General features: G+C 35.2%; 2 protein-coding genes and 1 pseudogene across 3 annotated transcripts; 1 reads left to right on the top strand and 2 right to left on the bottom strand.

Annotated features, from left to right (window-relative positions):
- Positions 1–346: 346 nt before the first annotated feature.
- Positions 347–3,803, top strand: LOC111996676 (guanine nucleotide-binding protein subunit gamma 3). 2 transcript variants are annotated; one of them, XM_065760516.1, is made up of 5 exons: positions 347–660; positions 2,083–2,135; positions 2,306–2,350; positions 2,427–2,471; positions 3,223–3,803. In XM_065760516.1, exons 1-5 carry the CDS (start codon positions 499–501, stop codon positions 3,593–3,595), a joined length of 678 nt encoding a protein of 225 aa, XP_065616588.1. In that variant the 5' UTR covers positions 347–498; the 3' UTR covers positions 3,596–3,803. The 2 variants fall into 2 exon arrangements, with proteins under 2 accessions (XP_065616588.1, XP_065616587.1); XM_065760515.1 differs by having other exon boundaries at positions 2,424–2,471.
- Positions 3,804–5,204: 1,401 nt separating this feature from the next.
- LOC111996681 (subtilisin-like protease SBT1.8) lies at positions 5,205–8,278 on the bottom strand. The gene is made up of 2 exons (XM_024028678.2): positions 6,499–8,278; positions 5,205–6,160 (listed from the first exon to the last, which is right to left on the bottom strand). The coding sequence occupies exons 1-2, from the start codon at positions 8,108–8,110 to the stop codon at positions 5,499–5,501; spliced, it is 2,274 nt and encodes a 757-aa protein (XP_023884446.1). The 5' UTR covers positions 8,111–8,278; the 3' UTR covers positions 5,205–5,498.
- A 1,062-nt stretch (positions 8,279–9,340) lies between these two features.
- On the bottom strand, positions 9,341–13,163 carry LOC136061981 (succinate dehydrogenase [ubiquinone] iron-sulfur subunit 2, mitochondrial-like; annotated as a pseudogene).
- Between the last annotated feature and the right edge of the window lie 2,140 nt (positions 13,164–15,303).

The following is a 15,303-nucleotide window of genomic DNA, read 5'->3' as shown; positions in this document are numbered from 1 at the left end:
TTCTTGTCACCAACAACAAAGTTTGTGTGCTAGCTAATGGCTGCTCCTGCTCAGTTAGGTAGTTCTTCTTCTTCTTCTTCAGTGCCGTCTCTGCCGCCACCACGTCCAAAGTCACCACCGGCGTATCCAGATTTGTACGGCAAGCGTCGGGAAACGGCCAAGGTTCAGATGCTTGAAAGAGAGATTGGCTTTCTTGAGGTCAGTTTGTTTGATTTTTATTGCTTAATTAATTTTGATTATTTCAAATTAGTAAATGCATTACTTTGCTTGTTAATTGTTATAATAGTAAATTAGTAAATGCATTATTTCACATGTCTTTACTTTCAAGATATCTTTTCTTTGTACTACTGTTATTACCACTTTCAAGTACTGGTTTTTCTTGTTCTGTCTTTGTCTCCAATCGATGGCTTAAGTTTTGGAGGGATTTAGAATTTTTAGTGTTAGAAACAAACAATTGGTTACTTCTTGTCACCAACAACAAAGTTTGTGTGCTAGCTAATGGCTGCTCCTGCTCAGTTAGGTAGTTCTTCTTCTTCTTCTTCAGTGCCGTCTCTGCCGCCACCACGTCCAAAGTCACCACCGGCGTATCCAGATTTGTACGGCAAGCGTCGGGAAACGGCCAAGGTTCAGATGCTTGAAAGAGAGATTGGCTTTCTTGAGGTCAGTTTGTTTGATTTTTATTGCTTAATTAATTTTGATTATTTCAAATTAGTAAATGCATTACTTTGCTTGTTAATTGTTATAATAGTAAATTAGTAAATGCATTATTTCACATGTCTTTACTTTCAAGATATCTTTTCTTATTACTATGATCTTTTAATACTTTGAGCATAATGATGTGGAAATTAAGTGAAATCAAGCAAAGGAAGTGGATGATTAGATGGGTGTAGTGTAGTACAATGATTTTTGTTACTGAATCTCAAGAGGTAAAAAAGAAGAAGAGTTTTTATAGAATATTAATTTGAAGCCATTAAAAATCTTCATAGATGTAACACACAAGAATATTAGGTTGAAAAAGCAACCTCCTAAGGGGGGATGCATTGACCAGAAGGATAGATTGGAATGTTCTTCTAAAAATGGAAACTGATAGTTTGAGGTAAATGAACTTTTCCTCTGATTCATTTTGTACCAAATTTGGTTTTGCATGCCATCAGAATGTCCAGAATATTATTCCTTTTGTAAGTTATATTATAGTAGTAAAAGTCTGAAATTGGTCATTATTAGTGGCAGTAGTTCTGTAGCTAGCTAATGAGCATTCTCAAACTCTGTAACCACTGATGCTTTGAAGAGCAGAGACTATTTTTAGTAAGACTTAGCTATGTTATGCTCCAATTAAGTGGTATATACATACATTCAAGTGATATTACAAGATTTTCTCTGGCTTTACCTTAGGTGTACTTGTCTGAGATATTTTATTAATAGTGTAACTTTCTCCATATTCCTTCATCTTTTTTTAATTTTTAATTTTTGAGAAAGACTTGTGTCCATATTCCAATTGGACTTCTTGATAACAGTGAGATTGTTGGGGGTTTAGTTCATTCATAACAGAGCAGTCCGAAAATCGGACTCACTGTAACCGATTCTAGAATTTTGATTTATTTTGGCCATCGATGCTGTAATCTATCACCTTTGTATTTGAAAGGAATGCTAGAATATTCAATGGCACTATGAGGACTGAACAAATCATTTTTCAAGCAATCAAGTTGGAAGTAATGGCAAGGATTGGCTGTTGTAAATACTTTAAAGTGAACCATTCCTAAAAAGGTTTTGTGTAGCATGTAGAGATTCCTGTTTCAAATTTAAGAGTGTAAAGGACATTAGGCAGAGTAGTTGAGTTGTATTGATTTTGTACAGTTTGTTTCACTGTTTGTTATAATGGTGTTTGGGCTCAATTATATCTTACTGATACCTTATATAGAAAATAATGTGGTCAACAATGTTAGAAACTACTCTCAAGTTTCGTATTCCTATAATAAAGTCTGCACAAAAACAGTTTTGGCAGAGTTCATAAAGTAACAATTTTGTTTTATTAATTATGCTTCTGGTTGGCAAAAATGTGATTGATAATTTTGCTCTGCACAGGAGGAACTAAAATCTGCTCAATCCCTTCAACCTGCTTCTAGATGCTGCAAAGAGTATGCTTAACTTTTGCAACTTCCTTGTCCAGTTTCTACAAGAAATTTTTATGTGGGATTACTGATTATGTGCAGGATTTCGTTAATGGAATTTTCTTTTTGATATATATAGATATATATATTATTTCCTTCCCACCTAAAGGATTATTTTGAATATGACCATTTTGTAGGATTACTGATTATGTGGTGGCAAACTCGGATCCTTTTATACCAACGTAAGAATATTGTCATCAACTTGCTTTATGAAATTTGGAAGGTAATATGATCCTTATGTTTTTCTCTTTAAAGTAGGAATCGGAAGATCCGTCGGCCATGTCGCTTCTGGAAATGGCTCTGGTACCATTCTGTTGTCTTTTTTTATTATGTTTTATACATGTATAATTGTATTATCTGTGAACTAAGTTTTGCTACACACTTTATAACATATCTATTTATTGGAGCACTAAATGATGAACTAAATAAGCAAAAGCTGTCCAACATTACTAGCACGTGATTGTAGAAGTTCTGTTTCCCAGCATTGGAAATGTGGTTGTGATTTTCTATTAAAATCAATCGATTCTCAGTGTCCACTCATGCTGCTGTGGTGAATGCCGTGGTCCTGCTTTACTTGTATATTCTAAAATAAAAGGTGTAAAAATTAACAATTAAAATAATTTTTAGCTCTGTTTTATTTATTTTTCTCTACTAACATAATACACAAGAAAAGACTTGATTGTCATCTAAGAAATTAGCTAGAGCTTATATGGCATTGCTACCAGACCCTTGTAACATTGGCTTTGTGACTTTATTTGAACTTGACTTCAATTAACAAAGGTATGAATGATGAACCTATTCTGACCTGGAAAATCACAGTTGAAAGTTGGAACTTTATTCTGGTACTTGCCTCTAATGCAAAATTTGTCCTCAACTCTCAATTTTATCTGGCAGTTATGAGTGTGGTGATAGGGAAACCTAAGCAAGAAGTACCAATTAAATTAAAACAAATTAAGATTTCTGGTCTGCCTCTCGCAGAAACAGAAATTTTCAACTCATGCCTCTTGTGAAAACTAATGTCCATATATAATGACAAGTGTCCTTTTTTGTGCAGTGGAATGCCATGTTTTAACCTCTCATGGATCTGCTGTTGCTGCTGTACCGGGTGCTCAATTCATCTAGAAAGGCCGCGCTGCAGCTGCTGCAGCTGTGACTGCAATCCATGCAAGTATTGTTCATGTAATCCGTGTAACTGTTGTTCCTGTGTCGGTTGTCATTTTCCAAAGTGGCGGTGGTGTTGCTCTTGTCCCCGTTCAAATTGCTGTAGAAAAGTCTCATGCAGAAGAAACTGTTGCCATTTCCCATCTCCTTCATGCCCTGATTGCTCTTGCTGCATATGCAGATGCTCATGTCCTAAATGTCCAAAGGTACGCCCTCGTTGCTGTTGTACAGACATCTGTTGTAACCCTTGCTATCTATGTTACTAGTATATTCAAGCAATTCCATTTGGAAGCTTTGTTCCTCAACATGGCCTTTTATTTTAAATGGAATATAAACTTTGCAAATATGGAAGGATATAAGATAGTATCTTCAAGTGCCATTATAAATGGGTGGTATTAGACAGATCTATGAAGGAAATTGGTGTCCTCTGCCCTGGATTGATGGATTTTGCTTTGAAAATTTTCCATTGATATATATTAGTAATTTTATTATTGGATGATTGAGGCTTCTTGTTTCTGCTTTTAAAAAAGTTCTTTTGAGGCCTTTAAATTTAATAAAGGCAAAACTTCAAAGTTAAGCTTGCATGTTTAAAACCTTAGCCTTAGGTGGAGCTCAGCTATGCAGGAGTGCCATTGCAATGAGTTTTCCTTTGCCTCCATGATTCAAAATAGGTGTCCCTACACTGAACCCATAATTGACATGAATTATTGAAGCGCGCATGCCATATTTTGGATCATCCAGGGTTCTGTCAGATTTATTTTCCTGCAAAAACTTCAAGCACAGGACATTTGCAGATGTTCATTCATTTCATTCAGTTCTCTGACACAAAGCCATTTGGGTGCATGGCCATTGGACGGTCATGGGAGAACAATTGTAGAAACTAGAAAGTGTTCCTCCAAAAAAAATTGAGCATGTGTGACCATAATGGCCCAAATTAAGTGGTAGGATCCTAGGAGGTGTTAACAACCTTTCAGCCCTTGGGCTAGACTTGTTATGAGCCCAATTTCTCATTCCTTGTTTATTTGACATAGCAAGACTTGGAATAGTAAGGATTAAGTAGGAGAAGAGGACTCTTGGCCCTTGGGACTATTCAACTTAACCAAGCCTAGATTAGATACACTTGGGTTGGCTACACTACACCTACATGTATAGAGGCTAATGCGGAACCAGAATTTAAAAAAAAAAAGAAAAATGGTAGGGCATGAGAGATGATGATTATATTAATGTTAAAAAGTGCGTTTAAAGCAAATAGTTAACAATCTATTTTAAGAAATTTTTGACATCACTTATATGAGAAATAGAAAAAATTATCAAAATATTAATTTTTTTTCTCATAAAAACTTTTTAAAAATGGTTTGTTAACAATTGTCCTAAGGACATTTGTTAATATTTCCCTTATATTAAAATTTTCCAAAGCAAAGAGTCTTGCTGCATTCTTTATATGTGAAAAAAATACTAGCAGCAATTCTAGCTGCGGATCAGTGCAAAGATTACTGCATGTAAGATTTTGCTAGTATTGAATTGGGTTTGACTTATATCCAGTATTTTTTAAAAATGAATTTCCTTTTGTTTTAATGAGAAATTACCACATTACCCACTATCTAAATAAAAAATGAGGATTAAAACCTACTACCATTTGTTATTGTATATTTAAAACAAAAGGACATGTTCAGTTAAAAAAGTACTGGAGGTAAGTCACACCCGATTAAATTTGATACTTATTCTCAAAAACTCAAATCAAATTATGACCAAGTAGTAACTAATTAAATAAACAATAACAATAAAGTTGTAGTGTTGTAGTCTCAAATTTGGATCTATTTGTAATAGAATGACTAAATTAAATTTGATGCTGGCACAGACATAATAGATAGACAGTTCATTAACTAACTAAATCATATTATTAAATAAAAAAGTAACAAGTTTCTGTTTCCCACTTCCACTCCAACAGAAGGAGAGCTTCAAAATATCAACTGGAAATAGTCAAAAGTTACGGAAAAGCTATACTTAACATTGGCATGTCAGTCGTTATGTAACATTAACTTAACTAAACAAGCCAATTGCAAATTTAATGACAAACCACTTCGGTCATGTCCGATAGAGCTGGGCTTTGATAGCTGTTTTATTAGTAAACTGCTACTGAGGCCCAAATACATTAAAAGCAATCTAATACTACTGTGTCCATGCAAAGGCAACTGGGCTCTTAACTTGGTGTTGGGCGTTGCTCCAGACAATTGAACCAAATTCAGACATAGGTGTTTTGGGTGCACCTCTCTTGGCCACAAAGGTAACCGTGTACCTCTGTTTCTCCCCGACACTTTTAAAAACAAGCTTCGTAGGCTTCACTGCCACATTCACCATTGTTGGTGCACCAACGGTTACATCATAGACAGAGCCAGCAGCCCCGACATTCGTCAACACACGAGTGTATCGGACAATCCTCTTGTTTGCAAACAAGACAGAGAATGATGGGTAATTGAGTTGACCGGGGTCGGAAAGTTTCCTCGAACACGTAACATTGGGGCGTTTGACAATGGTTTGGACTTGAGCAACGGTGTAGTCCAAGGAGCACAAGAAGGTTATGTAATCCTCAATTGAGATATCATATACAAGACCCGGATTGAGGGCTTTATGTGGTTCTACATGACCAGAACCGTGAGCCAATGGGTTGGAAAATCCTCCTCCTGCAGCATCCCGGAGAGGGGAATTGGTGTTGTCCTGAGTGTAAGCAGTAGTCATTAGTGCAGATTTGATTGCACTCGGACTCCATTCTGGATGAGCTGCTTTTAGCAATGCTGCCAATCCACTGATATGTGGGCAAGACATTGATGTACCTACATAGTTTCCCAACATCATCACAAGTATAAATAATCATTCTTGAATATAAATATGAATAACACAATCACACCTAGTTAGCTGCATCATAAATAAACTTTTTAATTTTCCATCTAAAAATTGATTGACAAACAAGTAAGACCAGTAAATATCACTCAGCCTCACAAGCAAGCTTTTCAATTTTCCTTGTTCTAATAAGCCTAAAAAAAATTCCACTTTATTTATTATGTGCATTCAAAGCTGATGATGAAAGCAGTTCAAAATTGACCAACTTTTCTCTTAAAGCATTTCAAAATTAATGCAAACACCAAAAAAAAAACAAAATAAATGAAAGTACCTGACATGATGTTGAATTGAGTCTTTCTAGTGTCTGTATCCAATCCAGTGGGCCCAACAGCCTCAGACCAAGCAGCTAAGATATTAACACCAGGCCCAATCACATCCGGCTTCAATATCTGCGGATTCACCATATTCGGCCCTCGAGAACTAAACGCAGCCACTACTGGTGAAGGCTTTACATTCAACACCGTCCCACCAAAACTCAGCACAGCCGTTGGATTCGAATCGGACCGCACGTATTCTCTGATCATATCCCCTACTTTCCTCCCCACCGCCACAGCCGGCAACAAGTGACTGTCGGCCACCAACTCTTCCCCACTCGCCGCCGTGTTCGCGAGTATCATCCCAACCCCACCCGCGTCTCGTACAACCGCTCCTTTCTCCACACGTGCGTTCACTCCTCTATCGCAAACCACCACTTTCCCACGTGCGAAGTCCGGTTCGAGCGAACCGGGTAAGCACATGTTGCTTGCACTGCTGTTCCCTTTGTTGTAAACCAACCCAACCGGTTTGTTCCCCATTCCGTTTCCGCTGTATAAAGACACGCCGGTGAAGTGGTTTTTGTTTCCGAGTAAAGCGAAAGCCGGGAAATCCCGGTCTATAGTGCCGGCTCCAACGGTCATGATCCAGGGAGCCACGTTGGCCAATGAGGCCCTGATGGGCCCACTGTTACCGGCTGAGCAAGAGACGAAAATGCCCTTCTCAACCGCCGTGAAAGCTCCGATTGCGATGGTGTCTCTGTAATACGGAGCGGACCCACCGCCGAGAGAGAGCGAAAGCACATCAACTCCGTCGCTTATGGCCTGATCCATACCCGCGAGAATATCGGATCCGAAGCACCCGACGCTCCAACAAACTTTATAAGACGCGACGCGCGACCGACTCGCCATTCCACGCGCCGTGCCCTGCGCGTAGCCGAGAAGAGAAGCGTTCGCCACGGGAGATCCGGCGGCGGTGCTGGCCGTGTGGGTCCCATGGCCGTCATTGTCGCGCGGCGACACGACTTCCTTTGGTTTCGTCCCATAGCCTCCACTGGAGGCCATGCGGTAACCTTTGGAAAAGCTTCGTGCTCCGATGAGTTTTTTGTTGCAGAGTGCGGGTTTGAAATCGGGTCCGGACTCGCACTGGCCTTTCCACCGGGTCGGGATCTGGGGTAAACCCGAATCGTCGAAGCTTTTGGATTCGGGCCAGACACCCGTGTCTAAAACTCCGATGATGACATCGTTAGAGGCTTGGTCAAGGACCTGAGTGTTGTAGCTGTCGGACTCAGTGTTGAGGCCTAGGAACTCGGGAGTGCGAGTGGTGTGGAGAGTGTAGAGAGTGTCTTCGTAAACGCCGAGGACAGAGTCGGATCGGCGGAGTGAGTCGGCTTGGTCGGAGTCGAGTGAGGCGGCGAAGCCATGGTAAGCGTTGGTGTAAGTGTAGAGAAGAGAGGAATCAGATTGGAGTTGAGAGGAGTACCAATCATGGTGGGTGGCATAGGAAGAAGGTTTGTCTTGGTGTTTCATATGGACTATGTAAGTTTGCTTAGCCATGGCTGAAACAGAAAGAAGTGGTAGTAGAAGAAGGAGAGCACTGGTGAGGGAGAGCAAGAACGCATTGGAAGCCATGGCTAATGGCTTGGCTGTGTATGTGTCTGTGTCTGTTCTGTGTGAGAGAGAAAAGCGTTTAACTTAATCAGTTATTTATAAAGGAGTTAAAAGAAAGAAAGCAAGAAAGAGAGAAAGACAGTCGCTGAGTGTCACTCAGACAGAATACTATAAAGAAAGGAACGAGGGGAAGACTCGTGTCGGTTTTATAACGGTTGTTGAATTGTTTTTTTAGCAAAACGCGTGAATGAAAAAGAGTGTGTAAAAATACATGTAATGTTATTAAAAAATTGAAAAATGTTGTTCAAAATATCATACCAAACAGTCTTTTATTATCTTTAGCTATTTTTCGTTTTATAAATAATATGTACATTTTTTATTTTTTATTTTAAGTCATTGAAGTAAAGGTTTTTTTTTTTAAATAAAAAAAAGAGAAAAAGAAAAAAGAAATGTTGGGTTAATAGTAGATTCAAGTAAAATAATTTACATTCAATTATAAGTTACCGATTTAACAAAATGGTGGAAATTCTTAAAATGTTTTTAATAAAGTTTTGAACTCAAAAACTTATGAATCCCCTAAATAATGACCAATGTTTTATTTTTTGTGCTAAGCATTTTAGTGCCTAAAAGATTTGGATTTGTCTTGCTAGGATCTAAGAATAAATTCCAAGATCCGTGACTTCTAAGACCTATAAAAAAAAAAAACAAAGAAAGAGAAGAAGGGAAAAGAAATTCGATCAATAACATTTAAATATAAAAAAGAAAAAAAGTTCACTAATTTTGGGGGCCATGGTTGATTAATATTCCCATTTTGGCTTTATTTTATTGGGTATTCTAAAAGTATTGCAGGTCTTTTAAAAACAATAATGCCTGCAAGTTGTGTGCTTGGGCCCTAAAAAAACAAGAGGGAAGGACCATCATATTACTTTTGGAGTGTATTGCAGACAAAAAATGGTTATTCTTGTTTAAGAGTATTAATATGTTTTATATGGACTCCACCTAAATTTAACTATCATCCTATCGTCCCTAAGTTTTCCATATCTTCATTGAGGAATTGCAAGTGCGTAATGGATGTCTTTGTTTCCTTTTTCTATTGTGGGATTTTGGCTTAGTCCCCCACTTCGGTGAACATGTGAATTGTTGTTGGACGAGAGCTTAAATATTTTTATCAATGGTGTTCTTGTCTCAATGGTGTTCTTGTCTTTTGCCAATCAAATGGCTGGAGAAACGTCATCTCAAGGGTCCACCAATCTACCTCCACCAGATTATCTTTGCCAATTGAATCTTCCCCCATTCTTTGTTGATGTACGGGGTAAGAACTCCATTGCCATTCACAGAAACTCCATTGCTAAACCGATCATCGTGTGCTTGATTTTGGGTATGGGGTACATTCACTCCTTCACAATAGGCAAATAAATTACAGAATACTTTGATGCCACCATAAATGTACATTTTCTGCTCCCATGCGAATAGAGGGTTCTACCATTAATTTAACTAGTAAATTGTCCGTGCGATACATAGATAATGTTGTAATATTTTATATAAAACACTAGTAAGTTGCACGTGCGATACATAAATAATGTTGTAATATTTTATATAAAATAGTTTCAGAGAATATTGTACATATATTATGGCATAATTTAACTAGCAAGTTGCCCGTGTGATGTATGAATAATGTTGTAATATTTTATATAAAAGAGTTTTAGAGAATATTGTACATATATAATATAATTTTTAATAATATTTTGTTAATGTTATAGAACTTTGTTAATAATAAGTTCATTATAAGAAGTAACAATTATAAATTATACTCATATCCATTATAATTATTCAGTTCAAGTAATGAGAAATAAATATTAAAAAAAATTGAAGGAATATTGTAGAATAGAAGTTGATATAAAATGTATCTTTCTCTTTCTCCTTAATTCTAAAACAAAATACACATACAAATGCTCATAGTCAATCAGAGCCTTTACAAAACCCACAAGTCCACAATGTTTGACATTAACATCAAAATCATAATTACCACTATCACTTAATATAAAATGCAAGCCCCTTTCCTTATTTGTAGCCAACTCATATAGGTTAGGATTAGATAGGACAACAATATTGGAGCACTGAACTAAAGGAAACAAAAAATATTTATTTTATAATTAGAATAGTCTTGAAACATTGAACTAATTGAAACAAAAGGTCAATATTTAAGTTGTTCTTATCTTTGATTTGACATTTGAAAATATTTCAATTCTCTTTACAAAAAAATGCATCACTTGGTAGAATCTCATGTTTTCTCACATGAGCTATCTGCTTATATATATATATATATACACACACACACTAGCATGTAACTCATGCAAACACATGGATAGGAGTGACGAAATTGGACATAACTCGCGAACTATACACGACACGACACAAAATTAGCAGGTTATAGGTAGAGGCTTAATAGGTTCGTGCTATATTCGGGTTGACATGACTAACCCGTTTAATAAACGGGTTAGGTTAGTGTTCAAACTATGAAACCCGTCTAACCCGTTTAATTAAATAACATTTAACTAATATACCCTTCAAACCCTAAGTATATAAACTTATTAGTTGTTGTGGTTTAATTTTTTGACATATTATGATTGATTATTTGTAACTAAACTTTATCCATTAGTTATAGTTTTAGGCTACAACTTTACTCAATATCTTTTTATTTGAAGTAAATTTTGAAAAAACCATTATTAGATTTTATATTTTTCTTATATTCTCTTAAAATTTTTAAAAAATTAAAGATCAACAGCTATGTCCTTAATAAATTATTTAAATTGCAAGATTTTGTAATTTAAAATTATGCATAAAATATAATTTTATAGATCATATAATAAATAATTTTCGATTGACACAAAATTTGAAATGTATATATGGGGGGAGTTTTTTGCTTCAAGGAAACTCATGTATACTCCTAGGCAAATTTTTTTGCTCTTGTCCCACATTGGAAGGGTTTCCTTACTCTTAGCACTTTATAAGGCATGAACCAATGGCATTAGAGTACCACTAGTTTGGTTAATCTTTTATTGTGGGGGAGTTTTTTGCTTCAAGAAAACTCATGTGTACTCTTATGCAAATTTTTTTGCTCTTATCTTACATTGGAAGGGTTTCCTTCCTCTTAACACTTTATAAGGCATGAACCAATGACATTAGAGTAACACTAGTCTGATTACCAAACTAGTGGTACTCTAATGCCATTGGTTCATGTCTTATAAAGTGCTAAAAGGAAGGAAACCCTTCCAATGTGAAACAAGAGCAAAAAAATTTGCCTAGGAGTACACATGAGTTTCCTTGAAACAAAAAACTCCCTTATAGTATATTAATAGCATAAAGAATATACAATTCAACAGTTAAATTTGACATATAGTAATGTTTATTTTATTGGGTAATATTATAATATTAAATTTTAACAAATTTTATAGCTAAATTTTGTCAAATATTTAATCATAAAAATAAATATAGAATGAACAAGAAACCAAGTCATCTCATTTATATATCTGTAAGTGGAAGTGGCAAACGCATATTGCGGCGACATTGAGGGGGATGGTGACGGTGGCGGCATGAAAATGAGTCAGAAACCAAAACGAAAGGTATTGAAGGAAAAGAAAAAATGGGCACGATGATCGAGATGAAGTTCACGCGCTAATTATGCGGTATAATTTTGTCTTTTTAAATCGTGGAGAGAGAGTGAGAGAGAGAGATAGCAAATTAGCGATTGCATAGCGGGCAGAGAGTATTGCACGCCATTTAAAAAAGGGACTAACGGCTAGATTTTTATGAAAGCAACACCCATCTCTCTTTCTCACTTTCTTTTTGACTCCTATTTCAAGATAACTGCGACCCTGCATTCTGCACTCTGTCTTTCATCACGTATGAATTGCATTTTTTTTTTTACACTTTTTTTTTTAAGAGAAGTTTGACAACTCATTATATATAGGCGAAAAGCACATTTTAGTCCCTACATTTTTAGGCGATTTCTATTTTAGTCCCTAAATTTTATTTTTACCGCTTTTAGTCCCTATCCTGAAAAACGGTTCCAAATTTTTTTATTATTAATTAGGCCACGTGGACATTAAACAAATATTATTTATTATTGCCGTTTGTCACGTCAGCAATATCCGTTTCTGATGTAACGGCAAGGACCAAAACGGAACGTTTTTCAGGATAGGGACTAAAAGCGGTAAAATAAAATTNGCTTTTAGTCCCTATCCTGAAAAACGGTTCCGTTTTGGTCCTTGCCGTTACATCAGAAACGGATATTGCTGACGTGACAAACGGCAATAAATAAAAATATTTGTTTAATGTCCACGTGGCCTAATTAATAATAAAAAAATATTTTTTGACATTAAAAAATGCCACGTCAGCATATAAATTAAAAAAAAATAATTTATTAATTAACTAAATAAAAAAATTAAAAACAGAATAAAAAATTAAAAATTTTATGAATTGAGATCTAAAGTGTGTCTTGAACAAGAACACAAGAACACAAACTTAAACCCAATTACATAAACCCAGAAATTTAAAAAAAAAAAAAAAAAAACCAAAGAACAAAGAAAGAAAAAACACCCTATCTTTCTTACTCTGCAAAACCTCTTTCCCTTTCGTCTCCGGCGGGTTCTTCCTCTTCAGCCACGGCTCGATGCTCTTGTACGTTGTAGAAGTTCGTCATATCCACCACCAAGTCCTTGATCACGAACATGTGCGGCAGCGGCGTGATCATCGAGGCCGACGATTCGAACTCGATCTTCGTGAGGCACACGACCCGTTGCAGCCGTCGATGTTCATGGCGCAGGACCCGCAGATCCCTCATGGCGCGATCGCCGGAACGTGAGCGTGGGGTCCACCTCGTTCTTGATCTTGATTAGGGCGTCGAGGACCATGGGCCGCAGTCCTTGAGGTCGATCTGGTAGTCTTGGAGCTCCAGCTTCGTCGGGTTTTCCGGGGTCCAGCGGTAGATCGAGAAGGTTTTGAGCGCCGTGGAGGCGCGTGCCTTTTGTTCGACTTGCAGAGCTTCGGCCTCGCTTGCGTGAGCTCGGGCGCATGTTCATTTTGATCTGGAATTTTGTTCATTTTGATCTTCTTCAAGGTATACTTTGATCTGGCTTTAGTTTTTTTTTTTTTTTTTTTTTTTTTTTTTTTTTTTTTTTAAATTTCTGGGTTTATGTAATTGGGTTTAAGTTTGGTGTTTAGGGACTAAAATAGAAATAGCCTAAAAATGTAGGGACTAAAATGTGCTTTTCGCCTTATATATATATATATATATATGAGTTTGGTTAACTTGTGCCTTAAGCTGTGCTTAAGGAATCTGTATTTAAAAAAATTTTATTGGGAATTAAAAAAAGGAGAAAGTTTAGTTATAAAATAGATTGTAGTCTTAGGCTATAAACTCACTCAATATCTTTTTATTGGAAGTGAATTTTGACAAATCTACCATTAGATTGCATCTTTTTCTTATATTCTCTATGTTTGCAAAATTTCAAGAAAATTAAAAATCAATAGCTATATTATCAATAAATTTTTAAATTGCAAGTTTTTGTAATTTAAAATTATGCATAAAATATAAAATTATAGATTATATAGTAAATGATATCCGATTGACACAAAAATTGACATATGCATTAAGAGCGTAAAGAATATGTAATTTAACGGTTAGATTTTCAAAATATGTAATAATATTTATTTTATTGAGTGAGTTTGTAGCCTAAGGCTACAACCAATTTTGTAGCTAAACTTTGTCCTTAAAATAATATTTATTTTATTTTAAGAAAGTTTTGATACAACTTTTATGGGAAATGAAAAAAGTTGTCAAAATATTAATTACTTTTTCTTCATTTCCCATAAAAACTTTCTTTAAATGGATTATTAACCAGTACTCTAAGGGCACTCGTTAGCATTTCCCTTAAAAAAATTGTCAAAATTTTTTCAATTTCTAATAAATTTTTTTCTAAAAATGGTATACTATTGTGTACCCTTAGGGCACATGTTAGCAAAATCCTATATATATATATATAATTTAAAATCTAATTAAATTCACACTCTTCGTTTTCTGCCCTCAATAACTTAATTGCTAGAAAAATTTAAAAAAAAATCAAAATTAAACTTCAATTGAAATTCAAGAATATAATTGGATTTAAACTTTTTGATTTTTGTACTTTTTTTTTGATAAGTTGATTTTTGTACTTAATAATTCACTTTGACACAAAAAATTAAAAATTAGATTAGACACAAAATTGGTCTGCAATTTAGAGTCTAATTAGACTTTCTCTAAGTTTTAGCTTTAACTAAAATTAAGAATCTAAGTGGATTCAAACTCTTCAGTTTTTGCATTCAATACTTCACTTGCTTCCAAAATTTTAAAAAAGACCAGCCTCTGTGCACGCGCTCATGTGCGTGCTCAGAGGCTCTTCTATTTTTTTGGATAAGGGTTAATAATTTACATCTATTATAATTTGAGATTATTACATTTTTTAATCACAAAAAAAAAAAAAAAAAAAGTCTAGGGGTGAGATGAAAAATTATTTCACCACACATAATACTCATCATATCTCTAGTTTTTTTTTTTTTTTTTTTTTTATGTGATTAGAAAATGTAGTAATCCCAAACTATAACAAATGCAAATTATTAACCCTTATCCAAAAAGATAGAAGAGCCTCTGAGCACGTGCTCACAGAGGCTAGTATGAATTTAAATGGCTATCTAAATCCCTCATGACATTCTTAGATGTATTAGTAGTTCGAAATGCATAATATTATTGGACAAATGTGTAAGTATCAAATTGGTATAAATGAAAAATTATCACTAATCCCCAAAAAAAATTCTAAATATGTATCACAGAATTAGGGCATAGTACTAAAAATATCACCTACAATGAAATATTAGTAACAATAGAAATTATTTTGGGCCATAACAACATTTGCACATTTCTTTAAACTACATGGTTTTAGATAACCAATTAAATTCATAATTGGAAACCTTTGAAACATTCTCATATTTTGCACAACCAAGTTAATACAAATAATGTATTACTAGCCTCATCGCATGTGCTTCGTGCGTGCGATGATTTTTCTTTTTTTTTTTTTGTTAGTGGTCCTATTTTGTAGAAAAAAAATTGTTTTTGTTTTTTTTTATTATATATATATATATATATAATTTTTATTTTGAAAATCTAATTTATAAGTGAA

This window comes from Quercus suber, unplaced genomic scaffold, assembly GCF_002906115.3.
Source record: "Quercus suber isolate HL8 unplaced genomic scaffold, Cork oak 2.0 scaffold_370, whole genome shotgun sequence".
Taxonomy (NCBI): Eukaryota; Viridiplantae; Streptophyta; class Magnoliopsida; order Fagales; family Fagaceae; genus Quercus; species Quercus suber.
The sequence above is the reverse complement of the archived record's forward strand: the minus strand, read 5'-3'. Positions and strand labels throughout refer to the sequence as shown.

Excerpts from the sequence above, each read along its gene's own strand:
- LOC111996676 (XM_065760515.1), top strand. The coding sequence starts at position 499 with ATGGCTGCTCCTGCTCAGTTAGGTAGTTCTTCTTCTTCTTCTTCAGTG. Across the intron at positions 661-2,082 it reads GAGAGATTGGCTTTCTTGAG|GAGGAACTAAAATCTGCTCA; the intron begins GTCAGTTTGTTT and ends TGCTCTGCACAG. Across the intron at positions 2,136-2,305 it reads GCTTCTAGATGCTGCAAAGA|GATTACTGATTATGTGGTGG; the intron begins GTATGCTTAACT and ends ACCATTTTGTAG.
- LOC111996681 (XM_024028678.2), bottom strand. The coding sequence starts at position 8,110 with ATGGCTTCCAATGCGTTCTTGCTCTCCCTCACCAGTGCTCTCCTTCTT. Across the intron at positions 6,161-6,498 it reads TCAATTCAACATCATGTCAG|GTACATCAATGTCTTGCCCA; the intron begins GTACTTTCATTT and ends GAAACTATGTAG.